The sequence below is a fragment of the Pseudorca crassidens genome, chromosome 9, assembly GCF_039906515.1.
Source record: "Pseudorca crassidens isolate mPseCra1 chromosome 9, mPseCra1.hap1, whole genome shotgun sequence".
Taxonomy (NCBI): Eukaryota; Metazoa; Chordata; class Mammalia; order Artiodactyla; family Delphinidae; genus Pseudorca; species Pseudorca crassidens.
Genome location: NC_090304.1, coordinates 98,378,489 through 98,399,729, shown reverse-complemented (window position 1 = coordinate 98,399,729; position 21,241 = coordinate 98,378,489). Strand labels below are relative to the sequence as shown.

The 21,241-nt window shown below is 43.4% G+C and overlaps 1 protein-coding gene across 3 annotated transcripts in view; it reads right to left on the bottom strand.

The window, feature by feature from the left end:
* The window catches only part of SORL1 (sortilin related receptor 1), a 258,666-nt gene that overhangs the window by 97,489 nt on the left and 139,936 nt on the right, over positions 1-21,241 (bottom strand). For 2 of the 3 annotated variants that reach the window (XM_067751357.1, XM_067751356.1), the window contains exons 7-11: positions 16,760-16,861; positions 15,566-15,735; positions 9,513-9,705; positions 6,543-6,660; positions 6,259-6,332 (exon numbers count right to left, since the gene is read on the bottom strand). In XM_067751357.1, coding sequence (XP_067607458.1) covers positions 6,259-6,332; positions 6,543-6,660; positions 9,513-9,705; positions 15,566-15,735; positions 16,760-16,861 — 657 coding nt within the window. The remainder of the gene's footprint in view (positions 1-6,258; positions 6,333-6,542; positions 6,661-9,512; positions 9,706-15,565; positions 15,736-16,759; positions 16,862-21,241) is intronic. The other variant, XM_067751358.1, reaches the window with a different exon arrangement.

Below are 21,241 nucleotides of genomic sequence, written 5' to 3'. Positions count from 1 at the left end.
CATATTAGGGAAGGGAAGAGAAGGAAGAGAGAAAAGGAGAAATAAAACAAGTAAAGATCAGAAAGGAAGAAATAAAACTGTCCCTATTTGCAGATGATACAACTGCTTATACTGAATCTACAGAACAACTACTAACACTAATGAATTATTTTAGCAAGGTTGCAGAATATAAGGTTAATATATAAAAATCAACTGTCTTCTTATATACTATAGCAAAAACTGAAAAATGAACTTTAAAGAAAGTCCCATTTACAGTAATACCAAAAAATAAAAAATATCTAGGAATAAAGCTAACAAAAAGAAAGTATACAAGACCTCCACATTGAAAACTATAAAATATTGCTAAGAGAATTTTTTTTTAATGGCGTAACACACCACATTCATGGATTAGAAGACCCAGTAGTGTTATGATGTCAATTTTCCCCAAAATGATCTATAAATTCAATGTGATCCCAGTAAAAATCCCAACAGGATTTATAGAAATTGACAAGCTGATTCTAAAGTGTTATGTGGCAACAAAAAGAAAAAAATACCTAGGAATTAACCTACCTAAGGAGGTAAAGGACCTGTACGAAGAAAACTATAAGATACTGATGAAAGAAATCAAAGACAACACAAAAAGATGGAGAGATATAACATGTTCTTGGATTGGAAGAATCAATACTGTGAAAATGACTATACTACCCAAAGTAATCTACAGATTCAATGCAATCCCTATCAAATTACCAATGGCTTTCTTCACAGAACTAGAACAGAAAATTTCACAATTTGTATGGAAACACAAAAGACCTCGAATAGCCAAAGCAATCTTGAGAAAGAAAAATGGAGCTCGAGGAATCAGGCTCCCTGACTTCAGATTATACTACAAAGCTACAGTAATCAAGACAATATGGTACTGGCACAAAAACAAACATTTAGACCAATGGAACAGGATAGAAAGCTCAGAGATAAACCCACGCAGCCAGCACCTATGGTCACCTAATCTATAACAAAGGAGGCAAGAATATACAATGGAGAAAAGACAGTCTCTTCAGTAAGTGGTGCTGGGAAAACTGGACAGCTACATGTGAAAGAATGAAATTAGAACACTCCCTATCACCATACACAAAAATAAACTCAAAATGGATTAAAGAGCTGAATGTAAGGCCAGACACTATAAAACTCTTAGAGGAAAACACAGGCAGAACACTCTGACATAAATCGCAGCAAGATCTTTTTTGACCCACCTCCTAGAGTAATGAGAATAAAAACAAAAATAAACAAATGGGACCTAATTAAACTTATAAGCTTTTGCACAGCAAAGGAAACCATAAACAAGATGAAAAGACAACCCTCAGAACGGGAGGAAATATTTGCAAACGAAGTAACTGACAAGGGATTAATCTCCAAAATAATACAAACAGCTCATGCAGCTCAATATAAAAAAACAAACAAACAACCCAATCAAAAAATGGGTGGAAGACCTAAATAGACATTTCTCCAAAGAAGACAGATAGATGGCCAAGAGGCACTTGAAAAGATGCTCAACATCACTAATTATTAAAGAAATGCAAATCAAAACGATAGTGAGGTATCACCTCACAGTGGTCAGAATGGCCATCATAAAAAAAATCTACAGACCATAAATGCTGGAGAGGGTGTGGAGAAAAGGGAACCCTCATGCATTGTTGGTGGGAATGTAAATTGGTACAGCCACTATGGAGAACAGTAGGGAGGTTCCTTAAAAAACTAAAAATAGAACTACCATATGACACAGCAATCCCACTACTGGACATATACCCAGAGAAAACCATAATTCAAAAAGACACATGCACCCCAATGTTCACTGCAGCACTATTTACAATAGCCGGGACATGGAAGCAACCTAAATATCCATCAACAGAGGAATGGATAAAGAGGATGTGGTACACATATATGATAGAATATTACTCAGCCATTAAAAGGAACGAAACTGGGTCATTTGTAGAGACGTGGATGGACCCAAAGACTGTCATACAGAGTGAAGTTAAGTCAGAAAAAGAAAAACAAATATCATATATTAATGCATATATGTGGAATGTGAAAAAATCAGTACAGATGATCTTACTTACAAAGCAGAAATAAAGAAATAGACATAGAGAACAAACATGCATACCAAGGGGGAAGGGGGGGTGGGTGAATTAGGAGACTGGGATTGACATATATACACTATTGATACTATGTATAAAATAGACAACTAATAAGAACCTACTGTATAGCACAGGGAACTCTACTCAGTGCTCTGTGGTGACCAAAATGGGAAGGAAATCCAAAAAAGAGGGGATATATGTATATGTATAGCTGATTCAGTTTGCTGTACAGTGGAAACTAACACAATATTGCAAAGCAACTATACTCCAATAAAAAAATTTTTTAAAAGACACATGCACCCCAATGTTCATTGTAGCACTGTTTACAACAGCCAGGACATGGAAGCAACCTAAATGTCCATCGACAGAGGAATGGATAAAGAAAATGTGGTACATATATACAATGGAATTATTACTCAGCCATAATAAGGAATGAAATTGGGTCATCTGTAGAGACGTGGATGGACCTAGAGACTGTCATAGAGTGAAGTAGGTCAGAAAGAGAAAAACAAATATCATATATTAATGCATATATGTGGAATCTAGAAAAATGGTATAAATGATCTTACTTGCAAAGCAGAAATAGAGACACAGACGTAGAGAACAAACGTATGGATGCCAAGAGGGAAGGAGGGTGGGATGAATTGGGGGATTGGGATTGACATACATACACTGTTGATACTATGTATAAAATACATAACTAATGAGAACCTACTGTATAGCTCAGGGAACTCTACTCAATGCTCTGTGGTGACCTAACTGGGAAGGCAATCCAAAACAGAGGGGATATATGTATACATACAGCTGATTCACTTTGCTATACAGTAGAAACTAACACAACATTGTAAAGCAACTATACTCCAATAAAACTTAATTTAAAAAAATTTTTTTTAAATGTTATGTGGTTAGACAAAGGAACGAGAAAAAGTCAATGTAATTTTATAAAGAACAAAATTGGAAGACTTACTGTACTTGATCTCAACCCTTACTCTAAGTCTTCAGTAATCAAGACAATTTGGTTTTGGTGAAGAGACAGGCATATAGATCAATGGAGCAGAACAGAAAGTCTTGAAAGAGACCCACACATACGGCCAATTGATTTTCAAACAGGTACCAAGGCAATTTGATGCGGAAAAGAGAAGTCTTTTCAACAAGTGGTGCTTGACCAATAGCATGTTTGTAAGGAAAAAATGAGTATCAACCCTTCCCTCACACCAGATATACAAATTAACTCAAAATAGATCATAAACCTAAACCTAAAGCCTAAAACTATAAAACCTGTAAAAGAATACATAGAGGACAATCTCTGCTAACTTGGGAAGGACAAACATTTCTCAGAACAACAAAGCACATAAAACATAGAAGAAAAGAACTGATAAATTAGACTTTACCAAAATTAAAAACATTTGCTCTTCAAAAGACACCTTTAAGGAAACAAAAAAGCAAGCCACAGACTAGGAGAAAACACTTATAACACACATAAAAGACTTAAATTCAGAATATATTAAAAAAAAGACCTCTTACAGCTCAATAAGAAGACAAACACAGCTCTTTAAAATATATAAAAGATCTGAACGGACACTTCACAAAAGAGTTTTAAATGACCAATGAACACATGAAAAGAAACTCAACATCAAAAAAAAAGGAAAAAAAAACAGAAGCTCAACATCATTAGTCATCAAAGAAATGCCAATTAAAACCACAATGAAATATCATATGCAGTTATTAAAATGTCTAAAATTTAAAAGATTGACCATATCAAGTGTTGGCATGCACCGGAAGCAATCAGAACTCACACACTGCTGGTGGAAACATGAAACAGTACATCCACTTTGGAAAACAATTTGATACTTTAAAATAATCTGGTAATTCCTTTAAAAGCTAGACATATCTACCAGGTTGCCCACTCATTCCTTCCTACGGTATCTACCCAAGAGAAATAAAAATATATGTCCACCTAAAAACCATGCAATTAAATGTTTGTAACAACTATATTTGTAATCAGCAAAAACCAGAACGTCCATCAATCAACGAATGGATAAAGAAACTGTGGAATATCCCCACAATGGGATACCGATCAACAATGAAAAAGGAAAGAATCACTGATAAATGAAACAACATGAGTGAACCTCAAAGCCAAAAGACTGCATCTGTATGAGTCCATTTACACAGAAGTCTAGAAAATGCTAATAGTCTGGAGGGATGAGGGTAGAGACCAGAATGAATTACAAAGGGACTCAAAGAAACTTCGGTGGGTGATGCAACTGTCTTAATTGTGGTGTGGGTGAAGGTGTAGTGATGGTGATCGATCCTGATCAAATTATATACTTTACGTGCAGCTTACTGTACATGAACAAAGTTTGTTTTTTTTTTAAGTGCAGAAAAGGAACTCTGTGGATCTGAGAATCTGCACAACTTATTAGTAGGAGAAGGGGAACAAGAATTCTAGTCATCAGTTTTCTAGACAGCATCTGTCAACTGCATCCCATTTCCTCTTTCCTGGCCACCACCTATCCCCCTCACACACTCAAGAATGTCCCTCTAAAGAGAAGGCTGCCCGTGGGGACTCAGATGCCCGCTCACACAGACAGTCTCCACCTTTTCATCCCCTACTTAGTCCCTGCTAGCTCCAAAACTAAGGTCCCTTGTGCGACGGCTGCCTCTTGGCAGGCGCGGAGCATGCCTGGCGGGAGGCGCTGACAGCTGCCCCAGCATTAGCCAGACGACACCACTTCACTGGAGGAGGAGCAAGACACTGCTTTCTCCCCAGAAGGAAATCACTTGCAGATGTTCAAATCCCAGATTACACCAACATCAGAAGGTACGAACAAACCACCAGCCTATCTGCAGAGGAGAGAACACCCAATTTCAAAAGGAATGTCCAGCTCCAGGGAAGAGGAAAGCCGCTGCTTAATCTTTCCCATGGAAGCTAGACAAGGATGCCCTGAAAATTCCAACGTGTTCACACTTTTTGACTACTCTGGCCTTAACAATCTCCCTCATCCGAATACGTAATTATGTTTCCTACCATACTGTACAGCTGTGTAGTCCTTACACACACACACACACAAACACATGCATGCATATGCACGCACACACACACAATGTATGGAGGGACAGCAAGCCCTACCTCGAACGAGATAAGGTATGTGACAGGCCAAGACCCAAACAAATGCTGGGTATTACTACTGCTTTACATACTATGTATTTCACTCTGAAAGTGTATGTATTGCATTCCCAGGAAGGGCACCATGAGGATGGGAGCTGTCTGCTGGTTCTCCCGAGAATCCCACAGCCCTTCTGACATCACGTCCGGCCTGCGAGAGATCTGGTGAGTTCTACCCCAGCAGCTCCCTGCACACACAGCAGAGCACCACTGAAAGCGGCCCCTACAGAATGAGACCAGATGCCCGTCTCCCTGATGGGAGACTGGTGAAAAACACTTTTTTTTTTAAACAAGTTTGGGAATTCTCTAATGTCCAAGGCTGAGTTAGCATTTGGGGACTAGAGAACTAGCCCCACCTTCAGAATTGGTACAATCAGTTCCTAAGGATCCAAATTCGTCACACAACCTTCAGGCAAAACCAGCCTCCTTCCACAGCACAGAGTCTGCCGTAGCGCGGAGTGAGATGGAGCGCCTGCGCAGTACAGCCAGCCCGGGAAGGGGGCGGGGCAGGGGCTTGGCTTTAACTTCGCTAATATGCAAAAATAAGTAAGAAACCAGGGTCAGACCTGATACCACTACAAATACGTGACAATCTGCCGATGGATTCAGCAAACAGTTACTGAGCACCATGTGTCCATGCCAGACGCTGCTAGGTCCCAGGAGTAAAGAAGTGACAGAACAGACACTGCCTTATCCTTACGGAACTCACAATCTTGGGATATTTACACAAATTCACAGTTGTTTTTTAAAAAGTTTGTTTTGGATTCAAAGTAACATTTTTGGCAAAATCACAAGCCCACATCACGGGGTGTGAATACAAATCAGCTGACCCTGTCAGTGTGGCTCCGGGTACCTCTCCTTATTTTATAATCATACTTGGCGTCATTGGCCTCCACCACCAGCCGTGTGTGTCCCTGAAATGTCAAGGCACAGTCCACATTCTCCCACAAACAAGGGCAGGGGTTGCGGAGGGAGGCGGCTGACCTCTCGCCACCGGGCTCCAGCACTGCTGGAGATGTACACGTTTGTCTTGCTTGCCAAGTTCTTTCCCACTGAACCTAAAATGCAAGAAGAGTAATTATTTTTAATGTCAAGAATACGCCAGATAATCACCTTGCTCAACCAGAAATTCTGAGTCATCTCGCAACCAAGATGTCTCAGAACCACGAACAGCCAGTATTGCCCTAGGTGGCAGCGGTCACTGTGTACTTGGCTGCACGTAACCCAATAGCTTAACCCGTCAGTGAGAACAGGCAAAGCCAACTTACCCGTGGCGATGACAAGACCGGGCGCCGACTCCTTGGACAGGATGGGCATCCTTCGGAGCTGGAGGCTGAGCAGCTGGCTGAGCCGCTGGGCCAGGTGGAGGGAGCAGCCCTGGGAGAGCTACAGAACACAAGTTCAGGAGCCGTCAGCACGCGATGCAACACGGAGGTCTCCCTCGAAACGCCAAGGCCTCTTGGGCCCACGCTGCAGTCGGCACAGAGGAAGGAGATCTGGCCCAAAGGAGACCAGAGCCACAGCCTGGCTGTCCCCACACTACCCCAGGTGGACATGATCATCTGAACCACATAAATGCCTCTCATGGAAGAAAAGAGAAAAATCCTAAGAAAAAACTCCTTCTGAGACTCTCAGAGAATAGCAATTAGAAATCAGTGCCATATATAAAACAGATAACCTACAAGGACCTTCTGTACAGCACAGGGAACTATACTCAATACCTTGTGATAACCTACAATGGAAACGAATCTAAAAAAGTGTGTGTGTGGGCTTCCCTGGTGGCGCAGTGGTTGAGAGTCTGCCTGCTGATGCAGGGGACACGGGTTCGTGCCCCGGTCCAGGAAGATCCCACATGCTGTGGAGCGGCTGGGCCCGTGAGCCATGGCCTCTGAGCCTGTGCGTCTGGAGCCTGTGCTCTGCAATGGGAGAGGCCACAGCAGTGAGAGGCCCGCGTACCGAAAAAAAAAGAAAAAAAGTGTGTGCGTATATATACATATAATATGTGTGGGGATGTGTGTGTGTGTGTATATATATATATATATATATATATATATATATACACACACACATATATATATATATATAACTGAATCACTTAGCTGTACACCAAAAACTAACACAACATTGTGAATCAACTATATTTCAATAAAAATTAAAAAAGAAATCAGTGCCAACTCAAGTAGATAGGAAAGCTTTCACTCTCTCATGTTACCTAGAATTTCTCTCATGTCATTCGAAAGAATGAAAGAGAATGAAATGATTTCATGGCGCTTATTTTCTAAGTCAATGAAGATGTATTTCAAATGTGATTTAAGCAACTCTGTCAGAAAAAAACCTAAGAATCAGAAGTCAGAAAATCTCACTGATAAGCTCCCAGATGTACAACACATATGAGATATAAACCCCAAAAGAGTCACATTGAACTTTTTTAAGCAGTCTGCATTTGTACGACAAGTCTTCACGTGTCCTCTGCAAGACTTCAGGTTATTCAAACTGGCTTCCATCACTTATGCTCAGATTTTAATAGCTCTGCAAACAAGGCCTTTTGCTATAGGGTCATACCTGATTCTCCCGGCCAGAAAGTGACTGTCAAATGTTACGTAGCCTTGTGTGGTGTTCTAGATGGGGTATCTCTATGTGTGCTTAAGTTACAGGTAAAAACTGACATGATTTGCTAGATATACTTATTTTTATAACAAAAGGATCTCTCTAACAAACATCTGTCTTGCTAGCATCAACGTTCAGCAAATAAAAACTGGAGCAAATTAGGCTGAGTCTCAAATACCTGCCAACTCACCTTTTCTGTCACCACCTCAAATCAGAAGCAGAAACTAAAAGCTGATTACTAATCGTTGTACAGTTCATAAATAAACTGATCAGTCAGGGAAATAAGCAGCTGGATTTTAACAATACTATTCATTTTATTTAACCAAGGTTTGGACCCCTACCACATGCTCCAAAACCTATATCGTGCAGTGAAACAACACCTAGGTGTTTATCTGCACCTACTTATAACCTGCCTCTCTCCAAAGCTAGACTCGATGTGGTAAGTTCCGACCTGTTGCCAAATAGGGAAGAAAAATCAAGAAGTACAAAAAAAAAAAAAAAAAAAAAGGAAAAGAAAAAAAAATCAAGAAGTACATTCTAGAACAAGAGTCTCCAAAATAATCTTCCCAAGGACCACGGATACAGCATACAAGAGAGTCAATATACTTAACCATGGACAAATGAAATTCAAAAATCCAAAAGACCAGGTAATTGTCTAACTAAAATGTTTTGGTTTCTCCAAAAATGAGTACTACTCTTTTTTTCCAAGTTCCTTCCGCCTGCCTACTTTACACACCCTAGATCCCCTAAAGAAATGAAAATGGAGGTGTGGGGTGTCACCTGAAGCCAAGGACCACGATCACAGACTTCTCCCCAGGGAAAAGGAAGGAGCCACCTAAGCGAATGGTAACACTGAATGGGACCAAATAACACATTTTAGTATCATGAGCTTTTCAGATGAAGCGACAGGTAGGGAAAACTGTAGAATCCTAAATTATATTCAGGGAGGAATTTTAAAAGATGTTCCCCAGCAAATCACTTTGCTGTACAGCACAGGTCCCCAGACTTTCTTGGTTCCCAGCACAACTGGTATCTCAGTAATTTTTTTTATAACAGCCTCAGGTCAGAAGAAATACCGATGTTTGTTTTTTTACATAGTTAAGTCCAAACAACTTAATAAGTATACGTCCTAATAACTTAGCAGCAGTTTGAAATAATATTGTGTGTGTGTGTATAAATTGAAAGAAAACATAAAATTTTATTTCATTCTTAAATAACCAAAATTACTTAATAATAGTATATAGACACCTTTTGGGCACTGCACATCTTCTCAAACTTTGGAATCTAATCAGATATCACTACCATCATTTCCTGTGCCAGCCTGATTTTCTTACTTGCTTTTTATCACATCAAATGCCAAAAATCCAGCTTCACAAAGATATGTCATCAAAAGACATATAGCATGAGCTAATGTTGAAACAGTGAACTAACTCAAGATAGTAATTCACATGGTGACCAACAGATGTCAAGTATCACAGTTTTTCCCTCAAAAACTTAAAATATCCCATGGTGCCCCTGTGAGTTCACTGTGGCATCCCAAGGCATCTTGATGCAGCGTTTGGGAACTGTAAGAGTAGAACTACAGTTAAAAGTGTGTATTAACAATCCAAACAAGAGCAAAGTATCTATACCTCACAATTGATTTTCTCTCCATATCCTGTGAAGGCTGGGGCCTGAAGGAATTCCCAGGTCCCCCCTTTGTCAAAGGTGATGACTGATCTCATGTTCTCTTCATTCATGGAACCATTAATCAGAGTAGCAATGTAGACTCCCTGTAACCCCTCCACGCGGTGGAAGTCAGCAAATGGTTCATTTGCAAAATACCTACATTAAGAGAAAATAAAACAGCTGTGAGCATGAATTCATCATTTGCTTGGCATGTTCTTATTTTAAATAACATAAAATTGAACCATTTTAAAGTACACAATTCAGTGGCATTAAGTACCTTCCCAATGTTATGCAACCATCATCACTGTGTAGTCCCAGAATATTTTCATCTTCCCAAAGGGAAACCCTGGACCCACTGGCAGTCATGCCCCACTTTCCCTTTCCATCCCAGACACTGGCAACCACTGATCAGTTTTCTGTCTCTATGGATTTGCCTCTTCTGGATATTTCATATAAATGGAATTATACAATTTGTGGCCTTTTGTATCTGGTTACTTTCTCTTAGCATAGTGTTTTCAAGGTCCATCCATGTTGTATCAGTACTTCATTCCTTCTTACGGCTGAATAATCTGTCCTTTTAAAAAAGTGATGTTTTGTCATTTTGAAGGCCAAGATGCTCACCTGACCTATCACTCCTCACGTGGGGTTCAGAATGATTAATACAACACGGAAAAGTTGATGTCAGAGTCACATTTATTTCTCCACTAATGAAATTGACCCCAAATCCTCTAGTGAGCCCTGACAAACAGGAAACCTTAAACCAAACTCACCGATACTAATTATAGTGCTGGCCTATTCACAATAGCCAAGACATGGAAACAACCAAAATGTCCGTCAACAGAGGAATGGATAAAGAAGACATGGTACGTATATACAATGGAATACTACTCAGCCATAAAAAAGAATGAAATAATGCCATTTGCAGCAACATGGATGGACCTAGAGATTATCATACTAAATGAAATAAGTCATAGAGAGAATGACAAATACCATATGATATTACTTACATGTGGAATCTAAAATATGACACAAATGAACCTATCTATGAAACAGAAACAGACTCACAGACATAGAGAACAGACTTGTGGATGCCAAGGGAGAGGGGGTGGTGAGAGAGGGAAGGATTGAGAGTTTAGGGTTAGCAGATGCAAACTATTATATACAGAATGGATAAACAACAAGGTCCTACTGTATAGCACAGGGAAATATATTTGACTTACCATGATAAACCATAATGGAACTGAATATAAAAAAGAATGTATATATATGTATAACTGAATCACTTTGCTGTACAGCAGAAATTAATACGTTGTAAATCAACTATTCTTCAATTTAAAGAAGTATAGTGTTGAGGCTTACAATCTAACCCAATTTGAGGCATACAATCTAACCCAATCTATAGGAATATAGCTAAGGGGTTACACAGCCACTGTCCAGATACTTACAACTAATTAGCCAAAACCCTGATCAGACGGAAGCCGATAGGATTTGTCAGGGAGCAAAGCAGAACCCCTTTCCCAAAGGCATGGTATATCTAACAAGGATGGCTCTGGAAACCTTGAGGTTATGCTTATTAACAGTGAAGCAGAGAAGACGACCCTCCCTGGCCTTAACTGCTACCCCAGATACTGTAATTGCCCTGGGAAGAAGTTTTGTTCTAACATGGTACACACATTACAAACAGAACAGATCTCTCAGAAAGGGTAGCCACAGTTCACACGTGGCTTGTAAAACCGGAAGCGGGTCCTTTATTTGGAGGGTTCTGAGCCACTGGGCTTTGTGAAAAAGCACAGAACTGTGCTCCCCCTTTATCTGTCATACAAATGTCGAGCTGGATGACGGCTGGCCACCTCAGACAGGAAGACGCACACAGCAGTGGCAGGGCCACCCCAGCTGAGAGGCGGAGCAAGGTCCTCCAGAAAACCCCAGCGCTGAGACCAAAGGTTCTGACGCGTGGTTTCCTTAGGTCTGTTTTAGTTGTTTTTCAGTTGCTTCCTTAGGAACGGGCCCCACGTCTGCTCCCCCCTGCCCTCCATTCACCTCGGCTCTGCTGCTTGTGATCCTAGCATCGTGAGGTCCCCGTATCGGCTTCTTTCAATTTATCTGGGAGGTCTGAATTTCTCTTGTTTTCAGGAGCCCTGTTTCTCCCCCTGGTCTCTCTCCTGGTGTTTTATTTTTTCAATCCAAGCAGAAGCCTAGCCTCTGTACGTCCCACGCTCCTCCAGGCCCCGGTCCACCCTGTCATCTCCCGCTCTGATGCCTTGCACACTACAACTACCTGACTTACCCAAGCATCTCCCCCGGAGAGTCCGTTTTCTTCCGTTTTCTCTCCCTGGCTCTCACCACTTGCTCTTCCCCTCGCCAGGCAGCTCACCAGGTCCCCCTCAACCACCCTCAGCCCAAACCCAGCACATCCTCAAGATGCCCTGTGGGCCCACCACGTCTGTCCCTCCATCTAGACGCTGCCTCCACGTGGCACCTCTCACAAGGTCAGGGTCACCCCTGCTGAGAATTCCTCCTCCCGGTCTCTAAGTAAAGAGACCCAGGTCCTCGGCACCACACGTTCCCACTGAGCTCAAAGAAGAGCTCGTTTGGTTTGGTGTGGTTTTCTGTTTTTTAAGTTAAGCCAGCCTGCCCACATAACCTGCTCCTTCACCCCGTCCCATGTCATCGTGCTGAGATGGAGACGCAGCTGACAAAGGTCATTCAATTGAGTACATCTGAACATCTCCAGTCCCGAGATAAAATCTGAAGAAAAAAAAATAAGAAGGCCGAGGAGGATGTCAGTCTATGAATCTTGACGTAAATCTATTTTCACTTTCCTAACTGGACCGAGCGGTGAGGCAGGGCAGGCAGTCGGGGAGGAATGTCTGTAACTGCATAAAGGGCCGTCTGTCTGTGCACAGTGGTCGCGTGGCCACGTCACTGAGGTTCCCGCTTCCTGGGGAGCCACTCGCTGCAGCTTCGGGCCCCTGCCCTGCCCTGCCGTCTCCATCCTGAAGGGCTGACAAATGCAGAAGCCAAGCCCCGACTCATCAGCCCCATAGCTGGAGGCTCTCAAAGGTGACAGACAAAGAGTCGGCAGAAGGCCAGAGACAGAGTGGTTCATGATTTTAGTTATAAAAAAGGAAGGACACTATTACTCACCCATACAGAGAAATGAAGTCTTGATTGACACGTGTTACACGTGGATAAACCCTGAAAACGTTACATGACAAAGTGAAGCAGACACAAAGGCAGACACAAAGGTCAGGTGTTACGGCATGATTCCATCTATATGAAACAGCCAACTCCGTAGCGACAGAAAGTAGCCTGGTGGCTGCCAGGGGCTGGAGGAGGGGAGAGTGGAGAGAAACTGCTGAACGGGTAAGGGGTTTTCTTGGGGGGAAATATAAATGTAAATGTTTGGGAATTAGATCAAGCTGGTGGTTGCACAACATTGTGAATGTGCTGTGTGCCACTGAGTTGATTACATTAATAAAATGGTTAACATCATGAGAATTTCACTTCAATAAATCAAAAAAAAAAAAAAAAGCCACAGGACCAGCCGGAAGGGGCCGTGACTGACCAGAACGACCTGAGGATGAATCGGGGCAGGAATGGTTTATAACACAACATAAGACACTGAATAATAAGGAACCTGTGGGAGGGGGGAGGGACCCGGAGTAAATAAATAAATAAATAACCTGCGCGTCTACACAGGGGAAAAAAAAAGTAAGGAGTAAAAGATGACAGCACCTCCAAAGGAGAAGAAACAGGGCGGAGAAAAGCATATCAGAGACCACACAGGAAGTTCTCTGCTTGGATATCTAATAGGCATCTCCAAACCAGAACTCTTGATCTTTTCCCCACACCTGCACCTCGCCCAGCCCTCTCCGTCAGTCTGAAACCATCACTGCAGCAGCTACCCCGGCCAAGCAGTGGTGGGTCTCTGACTCCTCCTCCTCTCATACTCCATGTCCAGTCCATCAGCAAATGGTCAGAATTTGACCATTTCCAGCATCTCTACTGCTACCGCCCCGGGGTCCAGCCAACCTCCATCTCCACTGGCCTGGTTTCCGGCAGTGCTCTCACAGCTGGGCGTCCCCCCCGCCCGACACATGAAAGTCCGCTTCCACTCATGTCCCCACCAGACACATGAAAGTCCACTGTCTAATTTCCACACGGCATCCAGGATGGCTTCTTTAAAAGATAAGTCACGTGAGCGTTCACTGAAAATTATTTATTAACACTACCCATTTATGTTTTATGCACTTTTCTTTACATAATGCAATTCACAGTTTTTAAAATGGTGTCCAAAAAAACGTAACACCGGGCTTCCCTGGTAGCGCAGTGGTTGAGAGTCCGCCTGCCGATGCTGGGGACACGGGTTCGTGCCCCGGTCCGGGAAGATCCCACATGCTGCGGAGCGGCTGGGCCCGTGAGCCATGGCCGCTGGGCCTGCGCGTCCAGAGCCTGTGCTCCGCAATGGGAGAGGCCACAACAGTGAGAGGCCCGCGTACCGGGGGAAAAAAAAAAAAAAAAAACGTAACAGGTTAAACCAAATAATGTCCAGCTTCCAGTCAAAACCCTCCATTGTGCTTAGAAGAAAAAATAGGGAATTCCCTGGCGGTCCAGTGGTTAGGACACCGCACAAAAAAGAAGAACAGAAGAAAAAGATAAAGTTCTTTCTACGCCCTTGAGGGCTCTACACAACCTGAACCCTGCTCTCTTGGTTCCTGTGTCTTGGGGATGCTCTCTCCCCTCCACCAGCTGTTTGATCCACCCTGGCCTCCTCACTGCTCCTAAATTAAACCAACAAAGTCCCACCTCAGAACCCCCGTGCCTGCTGTTCCCTCCGCCTGCAATGCTCTTCCCCGGGGTATGTGCCCAGCTCCCTTCCTCGTGTAATTCAGGCACCTGCTGGAATGTCACCCTCGTGAAACAGCCTGCCACGACTAGCCAATATAAAGTAATACCCTCGTAACCCTCTGTCCTCTTATCTCGCTTTATTTTTTTTCTCAGCGCTCACCATTATCAGCAGATCACATATTTGTTTATATTCTGTTTTCCCCCAGTTAGAACAAAAGCTCCATAGAATGTAGGGCCTCGTCCTGAGTTTTCCTTGCTGGATACAATATCTCATGGCTGTACACGCAACATCGCCAGGCACCAGGCAGCAGCATACTTGCTGAATGAACTGATGACTGAATGAACTGGCAACGTGAAGAGGGACAGTGGGCAGCAAGGACATGCCCTCTGACCTGGTGGTCACGGCCTTTTGGGCCAGACCTCACTGCAGACCAGTCAGTCAGCTCCACCGGACGGCTCTTCCCAAGAGCACAGAGTAAACGTAATCACAGTCAGACACACACAAGTCTGGTTTGTCACCCAGTAAATGAGAATAAATGGGCTTGTGGCACCAGTGCCCCCACGGATTCGTGGCATCCACCCCTCCCAAACCCCGGACTCCTCCACGACCCAGAGAACACCCGTTACTGCAGGACAACTCCAGGCATGTGATTTACTGACAAAGGATCGGTGATGTTGGTGTCTTTCCACAGACACCACAGAACAATACCTTGCAGTTACTGAAAAAAAGAGTAATGATGTCAATTAACCAGAGTCACACAGAAGCAGGGCCTTGCGGCCACATATACCAGCTGGTCTGGAGTTGATGATGATTTGCAAGCGCTCTTTCCCACTGGCTCTGAGACCACAAAACCAGGTAACTGAATGAAGGGAACCCAAAGGAGGGGCTGACACTGCGGCGGTGACCCTAAGTGTCACCCAGGCAGTGGTGCTCAGCCTGTGCATCACATAAACGTCACCTGGGGAGCTTCTGAAAATCCTCACACACCCATCACACCCCAAACCAGATAAAATATAATTTCTAGGAAGGTGAGCCAGGCATAATCGGGGTTTCTGAAACCTCCCTGCCGAGGTGAGTCCAAACGTGCAGCTAATGTTGAAACCCACCCATCCAGAGGTCGTGCGGGGGTGTAAGAACGCAGGGAGGGCCTCCCGGTCTCCTTACCTCACCAAGGTGTCACTGCCTGCCCCTGCTGGGCTGTAATAGAGCACATTCTCCAAGGACAGCGAGAACTTCAGCCCCTCCGCCTCCGAGATGTACAGGTTGGTGCGGTTGTTATTGTGACTGACACACACAAACACCTGGTCCTCGGAGGCGTCCGCAATGTAATATTCCTTTGGCATCAGAAGTCAGAAAAGACAGAAGTCAAAAAAACCACACAGGCCCTGTGGACTGTCCCAGCGCACACTAAAGCAATGACTTCCAAATGTCCCAGTGAGGACTGCAGGCTCGGAGCCCACGGAAAGCCTCCCCACGTTGGGAAAGAAGCTTGGCCGACTCTCTCTTTGGAGACCCTGAGGCTGCCTTACGGCCGGAGCAAACCCCTTCTTGGCAGGTGGGACACAAAATAAGAATGGGCCCTGAACTCCAAACATGACCCAGAAATCGCTTTTAGTTAATAATGTCTCCCTATCATTAGTACAAAGTACAACATGGATTAATGTGCATTTCCTTCCCTCTTATTTTCTCTAAGGTGACTATAGGAAGGCAGAGCCCAGAGAAAGCAAAGAACAGACAAGCATGTTCTCCGTCACACCCTCCTCTTAGCTACTAACCTTCCATCACACCAACTCCGGGCATCAAGGCCTCCAAATGCCCCCTCCTCCCCGTGGTCACGTCTCTGATGACCCGGTCCACACTGACTTTCCCTATCGCTCTCTATGTTCTAACACGTACTGCACAGTCAAGCCTTTGACTGTACATGGTTTCTTCCTCTGCTCTGCTCTCAGGCTCTCCAACCCATCTGTTTCTAAAAGGGTGAGACTCAAATCCTATCCCCTTTTGGAACCTCACCATCTGTGAGCAACACAGCAGGTACTTAATAAATAACTACTGCTGTCACTAACCTCTCATTCCTTCAGCACTAGCACACTGAGACCATTGACTCTGGTTCCAAACCTCTCTGCCAATCCTTCTCCACTTAAAGCAAATTAAGGCTCCCATTCAGCTCCACTTCAAAAAGTGAAGAGGGAGAAAACAGACCAAGATGCCCAAAGCATAATGGTTCTCTCTCTCGAGACCGATCTAGAAAGTGACTTCAGGGAGACTCCATCAGGTATCCACCCCCCATCACCCTCCCTCTAACCTGTGCACGAGGACAACGGCACTCCTTCCCACCCCGGCGTGGACCCCACTCACATTAATAGGATCTCTTGTGACAAACTGGGCTGCTCGCATGGGCTTGCGGCCAAAGGAGACCCAGAGCTGGACAGAGGATGGTTGCAGACTGCCGAAGAGATGCTGCCAAGGAAGAGGAAAAAAAAAATCAACTGTACTATATTATCGCCACTCAAAATGAGCGAAAAGAGAAAAGTGAAAAGTCAGACCCCTCTGATTCAACTAAAAACACAAAATAGAGAGTGTGACCGCAAATGCACATTTCTGCAACATTTGCTGTCACTGGGCAGCTTGGGCTGTACCAATTTATCCTAGATACCTGGTCTACAATAAATATTAGATACTCCAGATACCACAGGAAGAGGAAGGACGACGGTATGATGGGAGAACTTGAGCTTGGGGAAGGGGGCAGTGGCCGCCAAAGCTTAAGCAGAGAGTGAAAAGGGAGAGAATTGTGTGATGGCGAGACAGGCGGGGCGGAGGAGCCCACAGCCCCCAAACCACCCCTGGGTGAGGTCAGCCACACACCTGATACGCATAAAAACTACGCTCTTCCTCCTTCTACTCGTATCTGCAGATCGCTAGGATCCCGAGTCACAGGGCTTTAATTTGTACCAAGAGTTGAAGGGATTTTCATTGATTCTCTTTTTAATCTTTTAAGACTCCTCAGTGATTAAGGTCTTTTGCTAGAATATGCTTTCTTTGGTAGCATACAGAGTACGTCACATGACGCTGACCGCGCACGTGACGCACTCACTCCACACGATGCTGACCACGTCACGTTGCATTTTAGAGATACTAAACCACAGCTGGAAGCTTGCAAATGTATATAAAAGCACTAGATTTGGAGCCACCTCTAAATTTCTCTAGGTCCTAGTTTATTCATCTATAAAATGAGAAGCTGATTTGAATCAGGACTTTGGGTATGGGTTTAAGTGGTCCAGGAACCCCAGAAATATATATACAAATTTTCTGTGTCGATGTACTCACTCGTTTTGCTAGGGAGAACGTCTCACCAGGTTCTCAAAAGGGTCAATGATTCAAAAAAGGATAAGAAACACTGTAAAGGATCTATGTGGCTTTTTCCAGCTCTACAAGTCTGTGACCGGGAACTGAAGGCAAATGTGGCACATCTACGAAAACAGACAGGGAGGTCCATCCTCGTGCGGACATCCTCGCAAGCACGACTATCACCCAACTGATTAGAATGTCGGGATCCCCAGCCAGAAGGCTTCACTTATCCTTGGCTATGTTGCTACTGTTTATTATAGATTTTAAATTCCTATAGAGGACGGAAGATGCCCATTTCTCTTAACTGTAATATAACAACTACTAATACACATGCTCACGCATGTCTAATAAATACTGTGAAGAGCAGGCTGATGAACATGAAGTTATTTTCTATTCATTTGAGCAGCAGAATGTGTGTGTACACACACACACATTTTTTTTTTCAAGCCACCACTGAACACCGGTTAAAAGTCGTCTGTTTTAAAGAAGCCAGGCAGAGAAGTACAGAAGACTGCCTTTTCAGAATGGCAGCCCGAAAACCACATAATAGCTTGTCCTCAGTATGGGGCTATAGAAATGATAGACTGATTAAAAACGCAAAATGTATCACCTGAATGAGAGAAGAGTTCCCAGTAAAACTGCTATGTATAAATTCCAAAAGCCCTCCTTAGGTCAATAAAGTTTTATAACTATGTATAAAGGTCAGATGATTTAAGTCACCCTATATAAATCCTTAGGAATATATATAAATACACAGATATCAGTGAAACACATATTTTTTATGCTTTTATGTTCTGTCACCACTTCCTATTGCAGTTATACCTGAGAAAGGAGCCACCTTTCTCAGTGACATTCAGGCCCATCATTAGTTAAGTGTTCTTAATGATGGCTGCTGGGAAGCTTGAGAATTGAGAATGGATAGCAAGGCATAAATGCAAAAATCACAGAATACTAAGGTCATGAGAAACCTCTAAACACATCCATCCCACTTCCTTCCAAGAGAAAGATTCCTAAATCTGGATAATCAGGCTCATTCCTAAAGCATCTGCAGACGAGTTATTGTGGTATTTTACCACCACCAGGAAAAGTATGAACAATGAAACCACGGCACATTGATTGTAAGATGGATTTCTTAACAAACGATGGGTTTTTGTTGATGTTGGGTTTTCCTTTACCATTATTATAAAAGTAAAACATACTCGTGAAAAACATCTCACAATACAGACAGGTATAAGGTAAAATGCAGAAGATCTGTTTCCGCTCTGCTCCCGAGTGCTCACTGGTAACGGGCTCTGGGCCATTCCTTCAGAAATGTTCTGCGCAGTCACCTATGAGCATATTCAGAGACAGACAGACACTGCTACGCTTACCCCCGCATCCATTAATGCCTTTCATCCTTGGCAAAAGGACCCTGAAGGCCACCTGAGTAAAAGACTAAGACTCTCTTCCTTTTGTACAACTCTGTGTGGTCATGCGACTGAGTTCCCAGTCGATGAGACGTAAACAGACTATTGCGTTGGGTTTCAAGGAAAGCTGCTTAAAGAGACTGAATCAGCTAGGAGGGGTCCTATTTTGACCTTTCTGTCTGTCCTTAATTCTTCTTAACTCCAATAGACTCGAAGGCTAGTACACGTGTCGTGGACCATGAGGGAACTTTGAGAATGGAAATCATTTGTTTGGATGGTAGAACAGCAAGATAGAGGCCTGCGACCCCAATAATACCAGGGCACCAACATGCCAGCCCTAGACCGCCTACCTCCGGCGGCACTGAGGAGGGAAAAATAAACCTCCGTCTTGGCTACGCCGCTTTTATTTCTAGTCTGCTAGCCAGACACAGTGCCAAACTGATACATCCAAATTTCTTTTGCACATACAAATTAGATCATGATAGAAATGGGCTGGAAGATTCCCTGCCACCTTCTCCTTCAAAGCAGTAACAAAGTTTCGGCTAAATGCCATCCACATTCATGTTGTTTATACCCAATTTATGGATAAAATGCTATATCTGGATTTGCTTTAAAACAGTCCAGGAGAAAAAATAAGTAGTGCGTAGACAGCTGAAAAGAGATTAGCGAACGTAGATAATATTGAGACTGAATGAAGGCACAAGGGGAGGTCATATCAGTACAAACTATTCTTTTATGTAGATGTGAAAACGTCCATAATAAAAAGTGTGCAAAGTTAATATTAATTGAAAGCACTTCTGGAACGGCAAAGTGAGGAACTCTAAAAACCCACTCATCTGTGAAAACAACAAGAACACTGACAAAAATTCTCAAAATCAACTTTTTCAGAATCCTGAAAATAAAATAAAAGCTTGCAAAAACTCAAGGAGCATTTATTCAAGACAACGACTGAAGACCGGCAAGAAGAGCTAACTTGGTGATGTTTTAACTTGTTCTAATCCCATCCCTTTTCTCTCTAGCTCTGTGGTAGCCTGGGAAACCCACAGCTTCACAGCTACAACAGCTGTGAAAACCACCAGCCCAGCAGCCACTGGAGAGGACAGAACAGGTTTGGAGCTTCCCAAATGCCCCACAGCCAGAGGACTGTCAGATCTGATCTGCCTGGTGACTCGCTTGAAAGCTGCATTCTCGGGTCTTCTCTTTATATAACATGACTCAGCTCGCCGTACACACAGACCTGTAGCCAGGGCATTTACGGGGAACAGTGACAAGTGGCAAATGTTTTAACACCACAGCTGCTGGAGAAACATTATCGCTTGGAACTGCAAAAGGTGAACTAAAAGGCCTAAAAGGAAAAACTGGGGAAGAAGATGTCCGTAAGAGGTTTTGATAAGCTCTGAAATATTCCAAGACATTTACAAGGTCACACACAAAAGGGCTGTGCTATGCTCAGGAAAGAACTGAAAGGGCCTAATCTCTCACAGCCAGCTAACAACCTTGCGTCTCTACACAAACAAGAAGCAGAGGCTAAGGCAGAGTTGTAGAAGGCATGCCACCAACACACACGCAGAGGCCCTCAGCAAAGGCTGCCAGACGAATGGCTCAAAGTGCATAAGGAAATCTCTGTTCCGTCACTAGCTGACCGCTAATGGTCAGTACTTTACTAGCCATACCCAACAAGGGATGCAGACGTTACCAAATGAATGCAGGAAACTCACAAAACAAAGGCAACAATAATACCAACAAAAATCAACTTTTTCAGAATCCTGAAAATGAAATAAAAGCTTGCAAAAACTCAAGCAACAAAAAGCTCCCCCTGGGAATGGGTTACTCTGATGTGAGGAGTTGTCACATTATATCACTTAAAATGTCTGGTTTTCCACCAAAACAATGGCAAGCAAACAGCAACATATCACCCATACACACCACACACACACACACACACACACACACACACACACACACACCAGTCAACAGGAACTGTTCCTGAGGAAGGCCAGATATCGGACTTATCGGCCAAGAAATTTCAATCCCCTATCCTAAACGCATTCAAAGGACTAAAGGAAATCATGTCTCATGAATTAAA